The 24217-nt window shown below is 48.0% G+C and overlaps 1 protein-coding gene across 1 annotated transcript in view; it reads right to left on the bottom strand.

Annotated features, from left to right (window-relative positions):
• Positions 1-3127: 3127 nt before the first annotated feature.
• TTLL10 (tubulin tyrosine ligase like 10) overlaps positions 3128-24217 on the bottom strand; it is a 44479-nt gene continuing 23389 nt past the window's right edge. The window contains exons 3-12 of the mRNA XM_055000987.1: positions 23779-23926; positions 22288-22406; positions 21546-21660; positions 20074-20159; positions 18416-18587; positions 15507-15678; positions 11243-11383; positions 9182-9298; positions 4815-4908; positions 3128-4040 (exon numbers count right to left, since the gene is read on the bottom strand). Of these exons, the coding sequence (XP_054856962.1) occupies positions 3193-4040; positions 4815-4908; positions 9182-9298; positions 11243-11383; positions 15507-15678; positions 18416-18587; positions 20074-20159; positions 21546-21660; positions 22288-22406; positions 23779-23926 (2012 nt within the window). The 3' untranslated portion in view covers positions 3128-3192. The remainder of the gene's footprint in view (positions 4041-4814; positions 4909-9181; positions 9299-11242; positions 11384-15506; positions 15679-18415; positions 18588-20073; positions 20160-21545; positions 21661-22287; positions 22407-23778; positions 23927-24217) is intronic.

Raw genomic sequence — 24217 nt, forward strand, 5'->3', positions numbered from 1 at the left:
GTGTGCATGCCACACGTCCATAGCCGTTTCCACACGGCTTACCTCTCTTCGTAATGTCCTGGTAGATCGCGCATAAAACGTGGAAGATCGCATTTCCTCACGCGAGATTTGCGCGACGTCACGTGACATCGCGCAAACCTCGCGCGAGGAAACACCATCTTCCGCGGGTTTTGCGCAATCTACCGGGACATTACGAAGAGAGGTAAGCCATGTGGAAACGGCCAATGTCTTGGTGTTTGGGTCTGAGCCCTTGAATTTGTCATTAGAGGTTTCCCCCAAGCATTCTAAAGTCCACATGCTTTACTAAGCCACATGGACCTTTGGTTTGGCCCACATTTGGTCTTTTGAGAGGTAAATGGATCCTTCAGTCTCTAAACACCCAGTGCAAAAAGAGGAGCGCTATTGCCCTTGTAGAAAGTCATGGCAGTATGGATATAAAAGTAATATACGTTTGCAGGATCTTGCTTGGCAATTCTTCACTCTCTCCTCCTTGCCCCCGTTTTCAGCCCCAGCATATCAAACCAGCAATGTGAGCGCACATCTTCTGTTGAGCATAGGGTGGGCTGGCAATTGACAAGAGGATCAGGGCAGGGTTGGAATGGAGATGGAGACACACCGGAAAGATATTCTGCAATGCCACAACATTATTTCTGGCCCCAAACGTGGAAATTGTATCAGATCTTCCAGAAAATCTGGAGAAAAGGACAGAGTTTCGGGAGATTCCTAGAGTGTTGCACAACATGGTGATGTCACTTCCAGTTTGTGGTGTTTTGCAATGCCATTCCAGCTTGTCTGCCCCCCACCATCCTCCGGCCAGTTGCCAGCAACACTGTTTTTCACCACTATTTTTTCCCTGCCATCCCATTGAGTGTCTGTGGGGGACAGGTAAGTGCTTGTGGGAGTTCCCCACCTGTGGCCATAAAATGGCAACCCTCATTGAGGGAACTCGATACATGATACAACAAGAAGTACTGTGTATGTTATGTGCCATCGACTCGCTTCTGACTATGAAACAACCTCCAAAACATCCTATCGTTAACAGCCTTGCGCAAATCTTGCTAAGTGAAGGCCATGGTTTCCTTTATTGGGTCACACCATCGCATTTTGGGTCTTCATCTTGTCCTACTATCTTCAGCTTTTCCTAGCATTAATGTCTTTTCCTCCCCAAGTACCTGTGGACATGAATTCCCTCCCCATTGCTGATCAGATCACCCAAGGAGGACCAAACAACTTGCTGATGTTTCCAGTCTCGCTATCTGAGGGAAGGCTAGCAAATCGAGCAAATCATAAGTTATGGCTAGTGGCGAACCCACAGAGTTTATTCTAAGCACACACACCACATCATTGCTTATGCAGCCATAACCTCAGTGCTCCCAGCCTGCAAGCATGAGCCTTTGGTTTTTTGTAACTGGAAGGAAAGGAAATATTGCAATAAAAATATTGAAAAGTACTGGGCCCAAAACCGAGCCACATGTTTTATCAATGATCTGGATGAAGGGGTAAATGGGCTACTCATTTAATTTTAATTGGGCTACTCCCAATTAAATTGGGAGTGGCAAACACCCAAGAAGATAGAGTTAAAATTCAACAAGACCTGAATACTCTGGAGAAGTGGGCAGTTGTGAACAGGATGCAATTCAACATAGATAAGTGCACAATATTACATCTGGGCCACAAAAATGTGAAGCACAAATACAGGATGGGGGATGCACTTCTGGGTAGTAGTGTATGCGAAAGAGATCTTGGGGTAAGAGTGGACTGTAAACTAAATATGAGCAGTCAGTGTGATGTGGTGGCAAAAAAAGGCAAACTAAGTCTTGGGTTGTATCAAAGGGGCCACTGCATCGAAATCACAGGAGGTCATAGTCCCTCTCTATACTGCCTTGGTCAGGCTGCTCCTGGAGTACTGTGTGCAGTTCTGGAGGTCCCACTTCAAAAAGGATGTGGACAAAATCGAGAGGGTGCAGAAGAGAGCGATGAGGATGATCAGGGGTCTGGAGACTGAGCCCTACGAGGAAAGGCTGAGGGTCTTGGGAATGTTTAGTTTGGAGGAGATTGAGGGGGGACATGATTGCTTTTTTAAAATATTTGAAAGGCTGTCATTTGGAGGAGGGCAAGGAGCTGTTCCAGTTGGCAGCAGAGGATAGGACTCAAAGCAACAGGCTTGAATTGCATGCAGAAAGGTACCGGCTGGATATTAGGAAAAACTTTTTCCCGGTCCGAGTAGTTCCAAGGTGGAATCAGCTGCCTGGGGAGGTGGTGAGCTCCCCTTCAGTGGCAGTTTTCAAGAAGAGGCTGGACGAATATTCGTCAGGGATGCTTTCAGCTCATCCTGCATTGGGCAGGAGGTTGGACTAGATGGTCTGTATGGCCCCTTCCAACTCTGTGATTCTGTGAAATGGAAGAGGGAAGGAAAGGGGAAAGAAGAAAGGGAAATGGCACGCATCATGAAACAGGAAGGAGAGAAAAGTAACAGCACAGGAAACAAGAAGGAGAATGTCAGAGAAGAAACAAGAAACAAGGAGAAAGGAAGGAAAGTAGCACAGACTAGGAAACAAGAAGAAAAATGATGGAGACCAGGGCCGATTCCAGACGACTAACCTGAAGGCGCTGCATGCCGCCATGTTCCGGATCGCGACGGGGAAAACGCGAAATATCGCGTTTTCTCGCACGAGTTTGGCGCGACGTCGCGCCAAACTCGTGCGAGAAAACGCGATATTTCGCGTTTTCCCCGTCGCGATCCGGAACATGGCGGCATGCAGCGCCTTCAGGTTAGTCGTCTGGAATCGGCCCAGGAAAGAGGAAGGAAGGAAGAAGGGGAAATGACAGAGAAAGACAGCATTTGTATCCATTTTCTATGTACATTCTTCATCTAATTTTTTTAAACAACAGCCCAACTCCTTATTGAACCTGCATGCCCAAACTTTGCTCTCGCTGCCCCGAAATATGTCCAACTATCATTAGAATAAACTCTGTGAATCTATACCAGCCCACACCAGGTAACCTTCCTTTCCTTGAAGGAGATCCCAACACTGATTGCTTTGTGTTTTTGTTTTTAAAAAACAGGATTCCGTAAGAAACACTTAAATACATCACAAAGCAGGCGACTGTGTGTGGGTTATTTTCTTTTTTCATTTTGTTTGTTGTCCTTTATAGGAAAAAGAGCCAGGGCTTTGGAAATACTCAAGTGAGTTAGGAGCCACGGTGCGAGGCCTTTGTATCTTCTGGGAGCGAATCGTTGCAACTGCTGGTTCTTGCTACGGCCTTCTTGCTGTCCATTGGTGGCTTGGCTTGAGTCACGGGCTGGTAGGGGAGACTGGCGTGTTCTTGGATTACGGGAATGTTTGGGGGGATGTTGGACTGGAGATGGAGGGAGACCATCTGAGAGCTGGTCAAGGGCATGCTTGCCAGGTTGCCGCCCGATGATGAATATTTGGTCGCGAAGGTTTGCTGCAACCACGAACTATAAGACCTGTCTTTGGAAGCGGTGGCAACAGCGACTGTGGGATTATTTTTGGCCTTATTATCACTACTATGGGCCTTGCACGACCCTGTATGAGGCCCATCTGACTCTGGTACATTTTTGATGATGTACTGGTTCCCATGGCTACAGACTTCTTTGGCCCGGAGGACGGCTTTCACTGAAGGGCAGTTGGCAAGGTCGGGAACTATGGATATTTGAATCTGAGGTACAGGTAAAATATCTCGAGTGGCTGCCTTGTTAGGCAGAAGGGAGATCACGTCAGGAGGGCCGGGCGGTTCCATCTTGGGGAGTTTCTCCAAAGGCTTGGGTGGCTGCTTGTCTACCACCCTGCTGCTGCTGGTGCCGCTGCTGCTGCTGGAGCTGGGGGCACTCGTAGCATTGGCATTGCCCTCCCGAGGGCTGTGCAGAGAATGGAGGGAAGTCCTGCTCTTGGTGGGCCGAGGGACTCTGTTATCAGACGCCACCCCGTTATAGATCAGCACAAAGTGACACGGCGACTCCAAGGGAAAGATCGGCTGAGACTTCTGGCTCTTGGTGAAGATCTCAATCGCCAGATCTAGAAATCAAACAGGCAGGAACCTTACCAAAATACAGGCTCATCTTTAGCAACGACTCACCCATCCATGATTGTCTACCTCTGCCCTCTCTTTTGTGGGGCGTTGCTTTGAGCGGTTGCACGTTAGTGGCTGAGCTACGAATCTCGTTGCTCTGCTGAGAGGTCTTTGGCGAGCCACACGTCTCTGAAGTACGGGGATACTAATACCAGCCTACTTTATAGAGTCATCATAAAGTTTGTAACCCAATGATGTAAGTTAAGTGTCATGCAAATGCCAAGCAATCTTCCAATCACCTGTTCGCCCACCCTGGGCAGCGTTCTTAACCGATCAGGAGAAACTGGAATGAACCCAGTTGAGGGGAGGCTCAGTTAACATATTCAGCTGAACCGTACGGTAAGGCCTTTCCTGGAGTGCATCATTTGATGTTGCCTGTGGGGAGAGTGCCTATTGCAATGTTCTCTATGAGGAAATGCTCCCTGCATATAGAAAACTAGCATCTCTAGGACATGGCTTCAGGATAGCTTTCTTCACTATATTTTTCTATATTCAGAGAGTCATTGGAAATGGGGAACGTTCAGAATCTTGATGTGGTACAGTCCAGGAAAAGCTCTGCCAAACTTCTCATCAGAATCCCCCCCCCTCCCAAGGTTGTTGTTCAGAGATTAGTGCAGTGTGTCTCCCCTCCCTTCTAGGAAGGAAGAGAAATAAAGGGAGGGTATATGAGAACAACGACAGAGAAGACGAAAGGAAGAGAAGTTTTTCTTTCCACTTACCCAGAGTTTCATTCACCACTGTAGGAATGATACTCTTCAAAGTACCGCAGTTGGTATGCAAAGCAGGGTTCGAGTTCATCTCCAAGAGCCACACCTGGAAAACACCATTCTCAAAGACGTATCTGGCATCCTAATTGTGCCAGTTGATTAGGGCCTTATTTGTATCTATATGTACATTGCTAATTTATTGATGCAGAAAAGTTATATTTTGCAGTGGGAAATGGAGCGGGAAGAGAGACAGGTTCGATTTGCTCAAGGAGGAGATGAAATTGGGTTGAAATAGGCCCTGGGATGAGAAATTCGGAATCTACTTTGGGCCTGTCAGCACTACATGCTCAGACTGGTTCAACAGCCATTCTCTTTTCTATAGGAATGAGAACTCTCTGACATTTGCTGTTCCTTGGGCCTCTTGTCGCCCCGGACAGAACTGGGGAAGAAAACATTTGGCAACTTATGAAATCTAAAATTCCCCCATGAAACCCAGGGGTGGAGCTAAGTTGTCTCTGGGAGGGACCAAGGCTGGTTAGCAAGTCTAAATAAAATAGTGGTGTTTTGTTGCTGCCGTGCTTATTTTACTTTGCTAAGTTATTATCCGTTTTGCTCTGAGACTTGGGGAATAAATATTTTAAATTAAATAAATAGATCAATTAAATAAATGTTCACTTAAAGTGTGCCACGAAAGCGGGAGGTGTGGGGGGAGATCATCCACGCTTCATTGCATTTCCAGCAACCGGCCTCAAAGCCATAAATATGTTAACTTTTTTTTAAAAAAATCAATGGATATTGAAGTTATTGCTGCAATAAATTATCGTAATGAATAGATTCGCCTGGCTAGTTGACAACACTTCGCAAAAGAGGATGTGAAACCAGTGTGAAATCTGTGGCAATGGCTGTGTGTGTGTACGTGGGAGGGGGAATGTCCAAAATTGGTAAGAGTTTTTTCAAATTGCCACCAGGGGGCACTGAAGCTCTGTAAGTTACCTGTCTCTTACCAATATCAGGCCTTTCCCCTTCTGGGTAAAATATGTTTTTTTAAAAATGTAAGGGAATAGCAGTGGTCTATCTTTCTTGGTTGTGAGGAGGCCTTTTTCTTTATCATTCCCCAGCCCCAAACCCTACTCCTAGCACAGCAAGAGGTGGGTCAGGTTTAGGATTGTCAACACACAGCAACCCTTGGGAGACGGTTGCCCGTTCTGGGTAGGGAAATTCCTGGAGATTTGGGGGGGTACAGCCTGGGGAGGGCAGGCTTTGAGGAGGGGAGGGACCTCAGCTGGGTATAATGCCATAGAGTCCACCCTCCAAGGCCGCCATTTTTTCCAGGGGAACTGATCTCGGTCACCCAGAGATCAGTTGTAATTCTGGGAGATCTCCAGCTACCACCTGGAGGTTGGCAACCCTATCTTGGGAGCATTTTTGGAATCAGGACTGGCATGCCAGCATGGTGCCAGTGCGCTGACATCACTTCTGGTGGAAACCGGAAGTGACGTTGTGACATCCGAGTAGATGCTCTAGGATTTGGGGAAACCTGATAGTAATCTTAGAGTTCTGTAAATAACCCCAGGTTCCAATTTTTGCCAGAAGTGACCTCACTGGCATGTGCTAGGGTTACCAAACTCCATGCGGTGTCAGGAGATCTCCTGGAATTACAACTGATCTCCAGTCCACAGAAATCAGTTCCACTGGAGAAAACAGCTTCTTTAGGGGTGGCTTCTATGGCATTATTCCTCGTTGAGACCCCTCTCCTCGCAAACCCTGCCCTCTCTAGGCTCCACCCCCCCCCCAAATATCCAGGAATTTCCTAACCTGGAGCTGGCAACTCCAGCACATGCACACGTACAACACATATTTCTCCCCAGTTTCCTCTCACTGGCCTTTCAGGCACTGGCAGCCAATGAACAGCTTTGCTAGGAGGTCTCTCGCTACCACCAGGATACTATTTTCCCCCTTGACGAAGAGACCTGTGGTTCTCGAAAGCTTCTGCTACAATAAAGTTGGTTAGTCTTAAAGGTGCTGCTGGGCTCTTTACTATTTTGCAACTACAGACTAACGCGGCTAACTCCTCCGGATTGATTGCCTTGGGATTCTGACACCCTCATTTGCTGCCGCGGATTGAACCCAGGCCTTCTGCATGCTAAGCAGATGTTCTACCGATCGGCCATATCCCCTGCTGTATGTAATCCTATAACCAGCACCACCCGGGCAATTTTTGGTGTTGGGCAAGGGGGACTGTGTGCCGGGTGAGAGGAGAGGGGTGCTGAGTGCCCTTGATCTCCCTCCTCTCCATGCCAACTGAACTGGCCTACGTGCTATGTGGGTCTTTCCTCCCTTTCTACACCCTGTCGTAATCCTCAGCAGGATCCAGTTCTTGTTATTGCCTTCATAACTAACTAGGCCAAGGCTCGTCACAACGTTTGATAGCAAGGAGGAGGCCAGAACGGCCCTATCCTTTCTTAGGCTTTGCTCGTGGCCTTCTTTGACCACACCCCAGATTGCATCCCGTTCCCTTTGACCTGCAAAGCTCCCAAGAAGCCAACCGGCCTCTACTGCATTGCCCAGTCCTGGATTCTCTGTTTGGGAGAAGCTTGTGGGTAGCAGAACGTTTCAGGAGCCGGACGAAGTTTTGTGAACTGGCCTTTTGTGGGCAGATGGGGCTGCAAACTTTATTTGATTGATGAGGTAACTGTCTCGATTTTTAAAACTCTATTTTAATGTTAAAAGGTGCCCCCAGTTAGCTGGGAAGTAAATATTTTTATGAGCTCGTAAAAAAAATGGCAGGTGGTAGGTGCTATATTAGAAGAGGCAGCCCCACTTTTTTCTCACATCAAAAGGGATGCCTGTCCTAAGATGGGGCCTATCAGGGAGCCCTGACACAGTGGAAGGGAAAGTTTGCTCATGTTCAGTTGCCAACCTCCAGGTGGAGCCTCAAGACCTCCTGGAATTACAACTGATCTCCAGACTGGAGTTGATCAGTTCCCCCAGAGAAACTGGCTGCTTTTGTTGGCGGATTCTACGACATTATACACCAAACTTCACCTTCTCTGGGTTCCTCCCCAAAATCTCCAGGAATTTCCTGACCCAGAGTTGCCAACCCTAAATCTGAGTGAGGGTTGATCCAGAGACAAGGCATATGCTCTCCCTCCGAATAGGATTCATGACATCATTGTGTCATCACATCGGATTGGCTGCCTAGCATTATGCCATCGTCATCATGCTCGTCACGTTATCCCTGATTGGCTGGACCATTCGCCATTCATAGGAAGAAGATACAGGGTTTTTTGTGGGGAGGATGGCAGCAAAGCAGCCACACGATCAGAGCATCACACACACATAAATAGCCAGCATAAACGCCGGGCAGAATGCCTGGGGCGGGGGTAGAGACACGATATTTCTGCCTCTGTAAAAAAACGCAATTTTCATGCTACAAAATGCTTGCGGGAGGACAGTCTATGCTTCCCTAATGTTATTCATATGTAAATGTATGCAGATTTAATCAATTGCAACTCGTCATGGGTACGATCGCTTTAATTAGGTGGCAGCCCTAATTATTAATATTGTTAATGCTATTGTTTTATTCAAGTAGTTCTGGAGGGCTGTCATCCTCCCAGGGGGGTGAAATCGGGAGAGACTTGCCGAAACCTCCGAGGGCCTCCTTGGTGGGGTGAAAGCTTTTAATTAACCATCCAGGGATTGGACACAATGGAGCGACACCGGATCTCCTGTCGGGAGGCAGAGTTACCTAGAGGGGGCTTTGTGTGCCAACCTCACAGATTGCATACCCTTATGTCCTGGCACGCCCCTCGTCGTTCCCATCCTAGATGCAGAAGGACAGAGGGCTCATGGCTGGGGGCCAGGCCCCGAAACAAGTTAATTTGTGCTTTTCCACACTGCTTTGTGGGTCCCCATCTGGGGGAAGCATCTGCTCTGGTGACAAAAGCACAGGACAAACAAATAAACCCTGGCTGGTGTGTCTGCCTGGTCTCCCTTCTATCCTCCTGGGCAGAGGAGGGCACAATGAGGCAACGCAAAGGGGGGCAAGGTGAAGTCTATGCAGGAGAGGAGTCCTCTTTGCTCAGACCAATTGGCTACCCTGAGCCAGGTGCCTTTAGAGGGAATCAAGTCATACCACCTGACCTGCTGGTTCAGGAAGGCTTTTCTGGCGTGTACTGTTAATGTGGCCAGAGCTGGCGCATCTGCTTTGGCTGGGCTGTGCATCAGCACTCTGTTGGTTCGAATCCCACAACAGCCGTGAGCTCAGCAAGTGGCCCTGGGGAAGCCAAGGGGAGCGTGTGGGGAGGAAGTTTCCTCACTCCGGATCCGGTCAACTCAATAACCTGCCCAGGGGTCCGCCTTGGAATGACGCTCGGTACCTTAAATTCTTCATCGATCAAGAAATCGCAGCCGATCAGATCGAAGTAGCCCAGCTTGCACTCCAGCTTGGACTTCACAGCCAGGAAGCAGTGCAACATGATTTCCTTCATTCTCCTCTGAAAGACGTGTGACAGGAACACATGTGGTGGACAATCCCGGAAGCCCATGAGACACAGCCTCCGGGGCCTCATAGCCGCATCACAACATGCAAATATCTGGGTGGGTTTATGGATGTGGCCAAATGTGGCCTCAACGGTCACCTCAGGAATGGCGGGTGGGGGGCAGTAGGGAGGAAAGCCCCAAGGATGCTCGCCTGGCCTCGGCCAGGGCCTTTTCGGTCCTGGCACCAACCTGTTGGAACTCTCTGTCTGTTGGAACAAGGGCCCAGCGAGATTTACTATCCTTCCGCTGGGCCTGCAAGACAGAGATGTTCCGCCAGGCATATGGTTGAGGCTGAGGTGGGGGCGAGCGCCTCTGCTGGTGTCCTGTTGAGAGGGATAGGAAAAAACCCCTCACTCCCAGTTTTCTCCTGCAATATATCAATGTCGTCTGCTCACCCCCATCTCAGGGGGTGGTTTTGGGCCAGGGTTGAGCAATATGGATGGCGGCCAAATTTTATTGCTTTTAATGTTGATTTTATTGTAAACATTTATTTATGTTGTGATCCTCTCTGAGCCTGTTCATAAGAAGAGTGGATAATAAATTCAAAAAACAATATGAGGAAGGCCACCCCAGGAATCCCTGGCTCAGTGTACTGTTTTGGTGACATTGTCATAAAATTCGATTTATATACCGCTCTTCAGGACAACTTAATGCCCACTCAGAACAGCTTACAAATGTGTTATTATTATCCTCATGACAATCACCCTGTGAGGTGGTTGGGGCTGAGAGAGCTCTGAGAGAGCTGTGACTAGCCCAAGGTCACCCAGCTGGCTTCAAGTGGAGGAGTGGGGAATCAAACCTGGCTCTCCGGATTAGCGTCCTGCTGCTCATAACCACTACACCAAACGGGCTCTCAAAAAGGGTATCACACAGGGCAAGCAAAACAGTTGAGGGTCTGGAGGGCCTAACTTCCTTGTTGGAGTAAAAGCAAGAGGGCTTGCAATTTTTTTCAGTTAGGAAACTGACGGGTAAGAAGTGAGTTATGAGGGAGATTTCTAAAATGCTGCACATAAAAAACTGAAGTTTATAATATGCTGTGAAGGTAGGGGAGACAGAGGAACACTTTTTCCAGCTCTCCCATCATACTAGAACTGCGGGGACATCCAATGAAGCTGATGGGAAGTAGATTCAGGAAAGACAAAAGAAGATACTTCTTGGTGTAATGTAGAATTAACTAAGGGAACTCACTGCCACCAGATGGAGTGATAATGGCCACCTAGACGAATGGATGCAGGAGAGATCTATCAATAGCTGTTAGCCGTGATGGCTAAATGGTCCAAAGGAGCATACCTCCGAACAGGGGTCATTTCATAGAAAAAGAGCTGGAGGAACTCATTCGCATATGCCACGCCCCTTGACATCGCCGGAAGTGTGTCATTAGCATAACTGATTTGCATATGCCACACCCCCTGACATCACCTATCCTGGCTGTTTTGGACCCAATCCTGGCCATTCAGGGCCAAGATTGAGCCCAAAATGGCAAAAAGGGGCTGAAAATGGCCGAAAAGGGGCCCCAAATGGTTAGGATCGGGCCACTGCTGAGTAGGAGAGTGAGCCACCACCCGTCAGAGGCCTGGTCCGGGCCATTTTGGCCCCTATCCAGGACGAAACGGGCCCAAAATGGCCAAGAGTCAGGTGGGCGGGGCCACCTGACATGTGACCTCTTTGGGAAACTGCTGGAACTGCGTTCCGGCGCATTCCCCCTCGAAATGAGCCCTGCCTCCGAAGACCTATCATGGGTAAGGAGGGTACCTATCTGTACCCTCCTTATGGGCCTTCTAACACATCTGTGTGGCTGCCATGGAAAATGCCTAGAGGGGCCCTAGTTCCAATCCTGCCGGGCTCTTCTTACGTCCGGTTCAGCATGCGTGGAAGGGGAACGACGTGGGCAAACTCACAGTAAAGTTGTTCAAGACCCAGTCTTTGGGGAGCCCTTTGATGTGCCGGAAGCGCTCGTTGACATAGGCATTGAAGCGTTCCATCCGCCACACGGTCTCCTCTTTGACGTTGTTGTAGATGGGGTTCTTTTTCTGCACGCACTGAAGGTTGTTGGGTGAGGAAACAAAAGCACCATCAGGGGTGAGACATTTGAGACACAAGCAGTTAAACGTACAGGGTGGGCAGGAAGGGGCGGTGGTGCCGTGGCTCAGCTGAAGGGCATTTGCGGGGCACATGGAAGGTCTGGTATCTCCAGTTAAAAGAAATGTGTGGTAGGTCCTGTGCAGGGCTTTTTTTCAGCAGGGACACGGTGGAACAGAGTTCCGGCACCTCTTGAAAGTGGTCACATGGCTGGTGGCCCTGCCCCCTGATCTCCAGACAGAGGGGAGTTGAGAGGGCAATCTCAACTCCCCTCTGTCTGGAGATCAGGGGGTGGGGCCACTAGCCATGTGACCATTTTCACCAAGAGCAATTTAAACTTTTAAAAACTCCCCCCTTGTTCCAGCTGACCCAAAGTGACGTCATTGGCCCTGGGAGCATGCGTGCATTTTGCGCGCACACATGTGGTACCAGGGGCACCACCTCCCACCAAGAGTTGCCCCCTGTGCTGGCAACCCACTGAGTTCCACCACCTCTTTTCCCAGAAAAAAAAGCCCTGGTCCTGTGAAAGACCTCTGCACAAGACCCTGGGAAGCAGCTGCTGAAAGAAGACTGACCTTGACAGATCAAAAGTTTAAGCCAAAGATCCTGGTCCAACAGCACCTTAAAAACCAACCAGATTTCCAAGGTATGAGCTTTTGAGAGTCAGGCAGCTCCAAGTTTTCAGCAAAAGAAGGATGCGTACACTGTATGGTTTTAATATGCCCTTTTTTCACTGAACAGCTGATGTCACCCCAGGCGATGTCTGTCTATATGTTACACTTTCTCCCATCCTTCCTCCCAAAAAATTGGGGCAGAGGACAAAGTTCTCCTCCATTTTATCGTCACCACAACCCAACGGCGTAGGTCAGGCAGAGAGTGAGGGACTGGCCCTCTCCAACCCAGAGATCTTCATGACTGTGCAGGGTTTTGAATCCAAGGCGCTCAGGTCCAATGCGCTAACCACTGCACCACACAAGCTGCTTGATCTGTAAATTCAGCCACAGACCTTCTTGCTGACTTCTAACAGGAGGCTACAGCAGTAGAGAACTCGAGCATCTACCAGTTTTTTTGCTGCTGCAAACAGTGTAGATTTCCACTTTGAAATGAGATGATTTTGAATCAGGGGACGAGCTGCGGTTTAGTAGAAGAACCTCTGGTTTGCATGCAGCCCAGGTGCAATCCTTAGAATCTCCAGGTAAAAGGACCAGGCAGGAAGTGATGTGAAAGACCCCTTCTGGAGACCCCAAAGAGTGACTCCCAGTCTTAGACAATGCTGACCTTGATGGACCAAGAGTCTCTTTTGTCTCCAACAATGAGATCCTATCTAGAATTACTCCAATCTAAACCCATTTAAATCCATGAACTTAAACTGGAGTGACTCTGTGTAGATCTGCAGTACATCTACCTTGTTCCCATTTTGCCAGTGTAATCCTAAGAAGAGTTACAACAGTCTAAGCCCATTGAAGTCAATGGGCTTAGACTGGAGTAACTCTGTTTAGGATTGCGCTGTGCTTCTCCTTGTGTAAATACACACTGCAATTCTTTATGTTCAGATCAATTTCTCTTTCCTTGCACTGAATTTTCCCCTTTAAAATGTTGCTTTGTCCAATATTATTTGTGTGTCAATAAATCAACATTCTGCATCTATTCTAGGCATGAATGGCTTGCATTGTATCTATTAGCTATGTATATAAACAATAAAAACTCAAAAGGGAAAAGCAGAGCCCCGAAACTGTTGTCAAGAATGTGTATAATAAGAAATTCAGCAGGGAACAATTATTCACCTTGTATCTAATACTAAATTGGCTCCCCCCTTCCCCGGTGTGGCTGATGAAAGCCACCCAGCGGGGCCACCCACAGGCGCTTGGGGCCTGTACATACTTCAGGGGGTCCCCCGGGTTTGCTGAAAAATATGATTTTGTAAATTAATCAGCAGAATAAAAGGTTTGATGAGGGATCTCGAAGGGAGGGAATGTTGAGACCGGTTGAACGGTCAGTCAAAGGGGAAAAGAAACCAGCTTTCTCAAATCCCTGAGAGGTTAGAGAATCCTGGAGGGGGATATTGGGGAGGGGGAGAATTGCACAGTGTTTACCCCTCCCTCTTCCAGTTCCTTGCAAGCCCCCAGCTTGTCTCCGTGAACCATCAAACAGCTGTTTTGTTCCAGGACTGACGAAAGAAGACTTGGCTCTAATTTGGGGGCGGGGGCTTCAGCGGGGCCACCTGCTCAGGTGTCGCTTCCTTGCCCTGCCCACTCGAGACAGATCCGTTGGAAATTGGGCCGCTGCTACCATCGCACCTGCTTCTCATTTGATGTCCCTTGTGGCAAAAAGTTTCACCTTGGGCTCCGCCTGCAGAGCTGAGCAAACAACCCTGTCACAGGAAAAACAAGATCTCTCTTGCCACTGGCATGAATTGCTGGAAGACAATAACCAAGCGGGATGGACCAGTTAGGAGAACACGCATGCCAGCTGTCCCCCAACCCCTGGGGTGTGGGGGTGAGCAAACGTGCCCTGTTCTCTCTTTATATTCATTTATATTTTCCCAACGGTTTCAGTTCTCCGCTTTTCTTCTGTTTGCTTTGCTAGATCCGTTTGTATCACATATACATGGTATATAGTTTTAATACACAGTCAACGTGATATTTATACAATGGATGCCATTCATACACAGTACAATACTCTATATTGATTTATGGATGTACACACACAACAGTGGGGAAAAGGGAGGTTTTGAAGAAATGCCCCAGCCGAGGAAACGGTGCAAAATCAGTGAATCATAGGTCCAATTCACTCTGGGAAAAATGAAATCGAAACAGGAATTTTGAGAACGAAACAGCAGAAGTAAGAAATTCAACGCCGTACGTATTGGCCAGAGGCAGCAGGGGCGGCTTTCGCATTCAGGCAGCGGTCAAAGCCAGTTCCTCAGGCCTAATCCACCTGCAACCTAATGGCCTCTGGACAACACTGAACCTTTTTCTCTCTTCATGCTATCATCAGTCCCCCCACCCCACACACACACTTCTGGGCAGCAGAGCATGCCCAAAGTGTAGAGTTGCCAACCTCCAGGCAGGGCCTGGAGATCTCCTGGAATTACAGCTGATCTCCAGAGCACAGAGATAAGTTCCCTTGGAGAAAATGGCAGTGTTGCAGGGCGGCCTTCGTGGCATTCTGCCCAGCTGAGCTCACTCTTTCCCCCAAACCTTACCATCTTCAGGCTCCAACTAAATCTCCAGGAATTTCCCACCCCAGAACTGACAACCCTGTCAAAGTGTCCTTCTCGGTCTCTTCTGACTAGACTTTCAGTGCTTTACAGCACATTTGACACCCCCCGCCCCGTACAGTGAACATCGTACCGAGCCACACATTCTCTCTACCTAAGCCTCCTCACTTGCAAAATGGGGATTATAGTAATCACCTCCCTTACAAGGTTGTTGTAAGGACTGTAGCAAGATAACGTGAAGAATTTGGAACAGTCTAATGTTCTAGACAAACGCTAAAAATACTATGGGGATGTAGTTCTCCTGCAGGGGAATTTCCAAGGGAAATTAGAAAGAGAAACTGCTGAACTGCAACTGATAACGAAGCTCAAGACAATCCATCCACTGGGACTGAATCGAGACCTAGGCTTCCTGTCTCATTACCAATGCTGATTTCTCCACACCCACCACCCCTCTGTATACCTCACCCTATCCAATCGCTCCTGCTATTGTCATTCGCCGGCTATTGTCATTTATCTGCTATTGTCTTTCGGCATCTGAAACCGCTCCATTCTCCAAGGCATAAGGACAGATGGACTCATATTCTAGCTGTATCTGAAGAAGTGAGCTGTGACTCACGAAAGCTCATACCCTAAGACAAATTTTGTTAGCCTCATAGATGCTGCTGGACTCTTGCTTTTTTCTACTGCTACCGACAGACTAACACGGCTAACATCTATGGGGAGGTTGTAGTGGGTGCCTTTTAAAATCATGAAATACTAGAAATCTCAGCTCTTTCCTGAAGGTTAGAGAAGGCGGGATCACGGCGAGTGGCGGAAATCTGCCACAAGCTGCAGTTCACAGAGGGTGACCTGTTTGGACTCACCTGGTTGGTCAGGTGAGAAGTGATGTCGTCTGACATAGGGTTGTAGTTGAGGCATGTAAGCCGGGCATACCCATGGCCAAAGAACAGCATGTATGGCACCGTGCAGGCGATGAGAAGGTAAGACCGGACGTCGAACTTCTTTCCCTCGATCAGCAGCGGCCTGTCAATATACCTGGAGGGGGGTGGGGTTAAGCATCCATTGGAAATGAATGGGACGACTAAAGCCTCAGAGAGTTCATATAGTATCGTCTGGACACAAATAAATAGATCCCCAAATAAAGGCGGCTGGGTCAAGCACATAGAATGAGAATGGGCTTTACTGCTTCAGACGGCGATGGATTCCCTCTCCAGATATTCCTTTGCATAAACAGTTCCATGCAAATAGAAAACTAGCCCAGCAGGGAGGGAATTTCAACCCCCTCCCTTTGCTGCCTGTGCTGGTTTTCTATGCGCAGGGCATTATTTGAGCAAAGGGAAGTGGGATTCTGAACAGCCATCGTCGCCTGCACACTGAAATGGCGCCGTCTGTTCTGCCGCTCCATTCTCTGGCATGTGCAGGGCCTGAGAGAGAGTAACAGCCTGGAGGCAGGGACCTTTTTATTTCACTTTTGCCTCTGCGCGGAACACCGAGTGCTTGGTAAAGATGATAAACAAAGCAGTAAAACCAAGCGCACACCACACCTTGCCTGGCAACCAACCTCCATTTTGAAGAGGCCAGCCCCTCGCTTTCTGTGTAAGGGAGGTGTGTGTTTAGCTGACTGCTTCTTATTCAGCGCATTGCATTTGTCTGGCCTGGGCACTGTGTGTGCATGTGTGTCTTTCGAATGCAGTCATTACAAGACGAATATAAATAGCAATGAAAAGTTCTGAACGGGCAACGCATCCGTGTTGGATCCTAAACTGCAGGCGCGGTTCTTGTTTCGAGTCCCTCCTCTCTCACTGGCTGGTTTGAGGTAGAGGCAGCGGATGCAGACGGGGGTGTTAGAAGCTTATTCCAAATGCACAGTACAAAGCCTCGGTGGCTGCACCTGTCCCTTTGAAGCTGCCTTTAGATTTCCAGACAGAAAGAAATCTCTGATCTCCCCCCCCTCCCTTTCTCCTCCCTCCCTACCTGTGAAAATGCTAATGGGCTGTCTGTACATTAAATGAAATTGTGGGGGTGGGGATAAAACAAAAACAGGAAGGAGCCGTGATCACACGCTGCAGGAAATCCTTAAAATGCACACACTGTGCTGCAGGAAATAGAACAAATTAAATAATTGAAGCCTCTTGTGAGCCCAAAGGATTCACCCGTGGAGGAGGCTCCCTGCTGTGTCTCTGCGTGATTTATTGCCCTGGATGGGCCTTCTTCCAGTCAACTGGGAGCAGGGTAAGTCTGCCACTATTCAGATGCTCTAGAAGTCCCGATACAGAGAAAGGGCAGAACTGTTTTCTCTAACAGCCTCTCTGCACAAGACTTCTGACACGTGCTCTTCATGTATCGGGAGACGTAATGTTAGCCGGGAAGCATAGTTTTAAATGACAGAGCCGGTGGAGATCGCTCCGGAGGGGACAGATTCTCTCACAGCTCTCCGCCGCCTCTGGCATGTGGGACTGTCTCCCCTTCTGGAGCCTTTGCTCTGCTGAGGCTTGGTTAATTCTAAGTGTTAAGCAGTGATGGTGGAAGGGCAAAGGCTCTGGAAGGGGAGACAGTCCAGCAGGCCAGAGGCAGCAGAGGGCTGTCAGAGAATCCATCCCCTCCAGAGTGATCTCCGCCGGCTCTGTCTTTTAAAACTATGCTTCCCAGCTAACATGGAGTCTCCTGGCACTTGACAAACATGCACCCAGATGCCTTGTATAGAGACACTCTACGAGGAGGCTGCTTGCTGTGTCTATGCATGAGTCACAGTTCTGGGTTTGTCTTTTTCCACTCTGCTGGGAACAGGTAGAACTTTCATAGTCTAAAAAGCCAAAGGTTTCTTTACCTAATCTATCAGGTCATTTCTTTAGGATATTTGCAAAATATGGTGGGAGAGCTTTCCTATGCGTACAATGCTGCATTTTGATAGTAGTTCTCACGGAGATGGACACCCTGCATCTCGGCTGGCTCGCTTACAGGGGGACTGCATGAAGGAATGCTCCTCCACACAAATTCCCCATACATGGAAAATGAGCACCTCATGGAGAAAGACTAGAACCCTTCTCCCTGACACACTAGTTTTCCAGCTGCAGGGAGAAGCATGAAGTCATGGGAGCTTTCACTTGCAGCCTGGAAGTGTACGGACCAGAAGTTCAAATATCTGCAGGAAAACCAAAGCTAAAAAGAGAGATTTCTGAAGAACTCTCCTCCTGTGTTTTAGCTCACTTTCAAAAGTTAATGTTCTTACAAGAATATCTGACATTTCCCACCACCTACTAGATAAATATTTCATCTTTAAAATTTAATGTTGGCTATATGAGTTCTTACACCTGTTTGATTTTATTACATTCATCTTCATTTACAAGACCATCTCCCCCCCCTCTCCCCACAACTGTTTCAGACATTGTTTCTAACCCACCTCAGACCCTGTGCCTTGGTGCACCCTGGGAAATGTAGTCCTCAGGTGCCAGACCGAGAGGGAGAGTAAAAGAATAAATGGCACCAGATCATTGCAGTCTTTCCCCTTCCCCTTCACTGCCCCAAATGAAAACAAATTGGGCTTTTTCCATTCTCCATTTGTTTGGGAATGAGAGCACCTCCCTTCCGGATCCCAGGTTCAGGCATACCTACGGGGACTCCCTCCCTCCCTAAGCTCCTCCATGGCAGCTTCGCTCATCTGAACAGGGTCTCCTGCAGATACCACCCTGCACATGGCCAAAATAAACAGCAGCCCGTACATGGGCTTTCTCGGTGGTGGCCCCGACCCTAACCCTGCTGCCAGATTCCATACCTTTGCAGGATCCTTGCCCCGGGGCTTCTGTGAGGCACTTTCCTATATGCAGGATCGTCTACAACATTCTGCAGCTCAAGTTGAAAACGTTTGACCTGCTCTTGGTTCTTCAGGAGGAAAATCCCCCGGCCTTGGTTCAAGCAGGTGGGCTTGCAGATCCATATATGAGGCTCTGTGACGAGAGAGAAAGTGGAGGGCACTTGGGATGGGCTGTTTCATTTCCGTACACATTATTCATTTCTATTTACCCAGACCTTAAGTAAAAGTTGGGTAACAGTTCATGGAAGTTTGTGAAACGATGCCAGTTTTCATTAACCCTCTTTGGTAGATGTGATACCAGGGACGCCGCAACTGCCTCCAGCCAAGAGGAAAGGCACAATATAAATATTTGAATAAATAAATAAAAATACATTCTGGCGAGTTCTATGTTTGATCCAAATCATGTAGTCTGTTAGTGCCAATTATCCATTTCTTGCCATTTCCTTTGAGGAAGCTTATCTCCGTAGTCTGGGGATCACTGGGAACTCCAGGAGAGTTCCAGACCCCACCTGGAAGTTGGTAACCTTCTCCCTGCATGTGTGAACCAGGCCCATAGAAAACAGGAAGCCATCTGGAAATACCTTTGCTGTATCTGAGTCAGGCTCACCACGTGATGGGGCTTCATTGGAACTAGCCGAGATATTCTTTGGTTGGGTGGAAGTGGATCAGGTGACCGGAAGTGATGTCATCGGTCCCTAGCTGTGAATCCCTATATAAAGGGCATCTCAAGAGGTAGTCAAGGGCAAGCAGAGGAGCTGACAGAAATGCCTCGGGAAGACGGTCAGGGGGCAACAGCTCCGGAGTTTCCTCCTTTACCATAAAGGACCTGAAGGCGACAGGTGGAAGGACTGGGGAGAGGCAGGGCTGGGAAGGACTGGGGAGAGACCAGCCAGAGTTCCTGAGAAACCTGACGCCTGGTTTCTGAAGGCATAAAATGTTGGAATCTCACAGTCTGTTCAGTGCTTAGATGGGAGCACACCTGGATATGCCGTGGATACTGCTTAGGGAAAGGGAGGCTATCTGGATAAATAGATCCAGAGGAGTTAGCCATGTTAATCTGTAGTTGCAAAATAGTAAAGAGTCCAGTAGCACCTTTAAGACTAACCAACTTTATTGTAGCATAAGCTTTCGAGAACCACAGCTCTCTTTGTCAGATGCATCTGATGAAGAGAGCTGTGGTTCTCGAAAGCTTATGCTACAATAAAGTTGCATCTGACGAAGAGAGCTGTGGTTCTCGAAAGCTTATGCTACAATAAAGTTGCATCTGACGATGAGAGCTGTGATTCTCAAAAGCTTATGCTGCAATAAAGTTGCATCTGATGAAGAGAGCTGTGGTTCTCGAAAGCTTATGCTACAATAAAGTTGCATCTGACGAAGAGAGCTGTGGTTCTCGAAAGCTTATGCTACAATAAAGTTGCATCTGACGATGAGAGCTGTGATTCTCAAAAGCTTATGCTGCAATAAAGTTGCATCTGATGAAGAGAGCTGTGGTTCTCGAAAGCTTATGCTACAGTAAGGTTGGTTAGTTTTAAAGGTGCTACTGGACTCTTTACTATCTAGATAAATGAATCTCATCAGTTTGGCAAAATAAATTCAAATCCAAAGCTCACGGCATTCACCTCTGTAAATTTCAAAGAAGACTTCTCTCTCGTCTTTCATGTCCAGGCGGAACGTCTCGGGGAAGAAGTCCTCCATTTTCAATAACCTGCAAGGACCCAGGATAACAGTGGTTTCAAACACGGCTAAACAAGCAATCCTGTGTCATGTTGAGCACTGCAAGCCACCCAAAGGTCTGTGGTTTTCATCAAATGCAAAGATGGCATCACCTGTCCCCCCCCCCCCCGCCCCTGCCTGCCTGATGAATTAGTCTGTTGATGGGAAGTAACATTGTGAAAGTTGATGTTTATTGTGTTTTTTTCCACCGAGTCTGCACTGAGTAGAGAAATCTGGGTCAAAACCAAACTAAATAAGTTCAGGCTGTTAGCCATGTTGGTCTGCAGTAGAACAGCAGGATTTGAACTCAGTGGCACCTTAGAGGCCAACAAGATTTTCAGGGTAGAAGCCTTTGGGAGTCAAAGCTCCCTTCTTCAGACACTTTGACTCTTTACTTAAAATAAATGCCCCTAGTCCAGGAAATCTAGATTTCAGCAACATCTGTATTTGGAAATAAGGTTGAATAAATGTCCCCCATTTCAGTTCTTTTTGTATATTTGTGTGTACTTTGCTAGCAGTGTCAGTTCTCTGCTTTCTGCCCTTGCTTTTGCAAACGCGTTTACATCTGCACATATGCATTGTATGTTCCTTATGCACAATTTATGTTACTTAGACGTATGACATTTATCATACACACACACATATATATTATAGCGCTTGTTTATTGATGCACAAATGATCTGGGGGAAATGTACAAGAATTTTATGAGAGAGAGAAAAATTAAGCACGAGGAAATGGAAAATGGCAAGTGGAATAAAGAACCATAGAATTTGATTCCCTCGTGGAAGAAGTCAGGTTTCAAGTTGAAATATCTGGGATTAGAGATTCCAAACGCACACACTCTTATTTGAAACTCAGCCACTTGTCTGTGTTCAAACTTCTGAATGCTAAAAATGTAAATTTTGAAAAATCCCCTATAAATCTTCAGTGTTGCTAATTCATTTTCAGGCGATAGGGTCAGGTTATTGATTAGGCAAATATAGTAGGTTTACACAATAACGTTGCTTATTCTCACTTCTCCAACTGCATAAATCCATCAGCATCCACAACTGGGAATTGGGCTGTACACAGGAAAAAATTTCCCAGCTTCTAGGCACATTTTATTTCTCAGTTTGTGGGCCAGACACTGGGAATCTTATTCAGTAACTTCTCTCTGGCTTTGAGATTTCCGCAAGTATTGTCCAAGCATAGCACCGTAAGGACTCTCTTTCTTTTTAAACACTTTGAAGCTGACTTCTGTAGCTGCCACTATGAAACTCTGCGGCTTTATAAAATTGGATATTATTTTGATTCCCAACAACCACCATGCGAAATAATAAGTGAATACTGCTATTGTGTCTATTCAATAAAAAGGGGATGTTGAAGAGGAGGGGCTTACTTTCCGTTCTTGGAGATCTTCATCATCACCCGCTCGTACTCTCGGAGGTTCACCAGAAGTCCAATCTTTGTGGTGAGGACCCTGTTGTTTGGGATCTGATAAAGCAGCTGTTGACCTGAAGCATGGAAATCCACAATGGCCAATGTGGTGCGGCAGACAAAAAAATGAAGCCATGATCAGTTAACGTATGGAACTCACTGCCACAGGAAATGGCACCGGCCCCTAACTTAGATGGCTTTTAAAAGGAGATTCGGCAAATGTATGGAAGATAGGTCTATCAAAGGCTGCTGGCCATAAGCAGTTGTGAATTTCCTGCATTGTGCAGGGGGGTGGACTAGATGACCCTGGAGACCCCTTCCATCTCCATGGTTCTATGATAATGACGGAATAGAACCTCCACGTTCAAAGGCAGTGCATCTGTGAATACTAGTTGCTGCCTTTTGCAGAGTGGGTTTCTCAGGGTAAGCTAACAAGAACAACTGTTGTGTTTGTACCCTAGCTGTGGGGTGAGAGGCAGAGCGCTGTCCACGTTGGACTTCTGGTATGGGACTGGGAGTGTCGGCTTGGCATGTAGAAAGTCCCGGGTTCAGGCCCACTTAAAGGTGCTTGGTACTGATATTAAGAAAGGCCTTTCCTTGCCTGAGACCCTGGAATGCTGCTGCCAATGAGAGCAGGCAATCCCAGGAAAGAGGGGCCGGATCTCTACGTCTCCCCCCCCCCCCCGCACCTGGCCTCCTCTTACCTTCCCTGAAGTTGCAGTAGTCTTCCCGATGCTTGGTCTCACACCACTTCAGGGTGTAATCCACCCTCCGGTTGTCATAGATACGCTGCCACCCTTTGTTCTCGCAGTAGACATTCACTCTGAGCCGAAAAGGGGGTTAGGAGGACTTACTTGTTTTGGGAAATAGCTGCAGAGGTCATTAAGGGAGCCCTCATTAGCCCTGGGGTCTCCAGTGCCCCCAGATCTCCTCCCTGCAGCATGGCAGGATTGGAAACCTCTTGCTAATGAGGAATGGAGACTGGCCTTTGCGCCAAAAGGAGCCGGGCTGGTTCGGAGGGTATAGCAATGGGGCCGGCAGAAAATGGAGCGCGCTATTTCCATTAGCAAAGAAGCCGTGCTTGTGAAGGGGACAGGCGAAGGGAAAACTCTTCCCCTTGACTGATGAGCAAAAAACCTCCCTGTTCTAACTGGCTGCCCTAGACAGTCATCGAGGGTCAAATAGTAGTAATCCCTCCACCCCCCCCCTCCCCACCCCCAAGTTCCATTTTAGGTATATGCGGAAGCCTGATGGATTGTGAAGCTGGTAGAGTTGCCAGCTCCAGGCAGGAGATTTGGGAAGTGGATCCTGGGGAGGCTGGGATTTGGGGAGGGGGACAGAACTCAGCAGGGTATAACGCCACAGGGTTCACCTTCCCAAGCAGTCATTTTCTCTGAAGGAGAAACTGGTCTCCGTTGCCTGGAGATCAGCTGCAATTCTGGGAGATCTCCAGCCACCGTCTGGAGACTGGCAACTCTGGCTGGCCAACATCACACAATAGGGAAACCACACTAATTTGAGAGCGTGGCTCGGAAAGGCCGACTGGCCAGCCAGGGCAGACCACGCTCCTGGTCGCAACAAACTGCTCCAGCATCTTGCTCTGCACTGCACCCCTCCTTCCTGCCTCCTGGTCTCATCAAGAGATTTTCTAAAAACCACTTTCTGGTCCTGGAATATTTTGCTGCAGCTTACGAGTTCAGTCCATCTGTATAGCGTCTCTCCTCTCTGTACACACTGACCAAGCAGTGCAAGAAAGGAGCTGTGACGTACGTGCAATTGCATGGTGATTCTTTTTGTGCGTAGTGTTTCATGGATGCGTGGTTGCTCACTTGCGCACTGATAAAACACCGCACACAAAAAGGATGAGACAGCTGTATGCACATTCACATCAAGGGAGGTCTTTGGCATCAAGGTGCAGACGGATAGCAATAAATTAGGGCGTGGGAGAGAATTTGCAAATGGGATGAAGAATTAGCAAATGGTAGGACATCCGCCTGTACAAAACTGGGAACTGAGTAATTGAACGTGGAACCAGGTAACAGAACAAAGGAGGATTCAAGATACATTGGATGGAAACAAGACCTGGTAATTCCAAAATCAAAGGACGGGGAGAATTTGGGAAGCATTTCTACCCACTGATGGAGAAGCAGGACCCTAAAGGGAATACTGGAGATTTCCCTTCGGACCGTCCTTACATGTCGAATCCATTGGCTCCCCCGATGTAGAAGAACGGCCCCGATCCAGAGGGTTCTTCTGGCTTCTTTTCCTCTTGATGGTTCATTCGTGGTGATTGTTTTAGGTTGGCTTTGTTCATCGATTCCCCTTTGGTTAAGTTAGAAACACCTGGAATGGAAAGGGAAGGACGAGTTTTAGAGAACGCTGTAGGGGAAAAAAGAAAAAATGTCTTTGCCTGAAGGAGCTCACAGTCGGAAATTTGGTATAGGATGTGCAAAAGATGAAGGTGGGGCTAAGTGGCGGGGGGATGGAAAGAATTAGGTTTCATAAGAACATAAGAACATAAGAACATAAGCAAAGCCATGTTGGATCAGGCCAGTGGCCCATCCAGTCCAACATTCTGTCACACACAGTGGCTAGAAATCCAGTGCCATCTAAAGGACTGTCAGTGAGGCCAGG

This window comes from Eublepharis macularius, chromosome 17 (assembly GCF_028583425.1).
Source record: "Eublepharis macularius isolate TG4126 chromosome 17, MPM_Emac_v1.0, whole genome shotgun sequence".
NCBI classification, from domain to species: domain Eukaryota; kingdom Metazoa; phylum Chordata; class Lepidosauria; order Squamata; family Eublepharidae; genus Eublepharis; species Eublepharis macularius.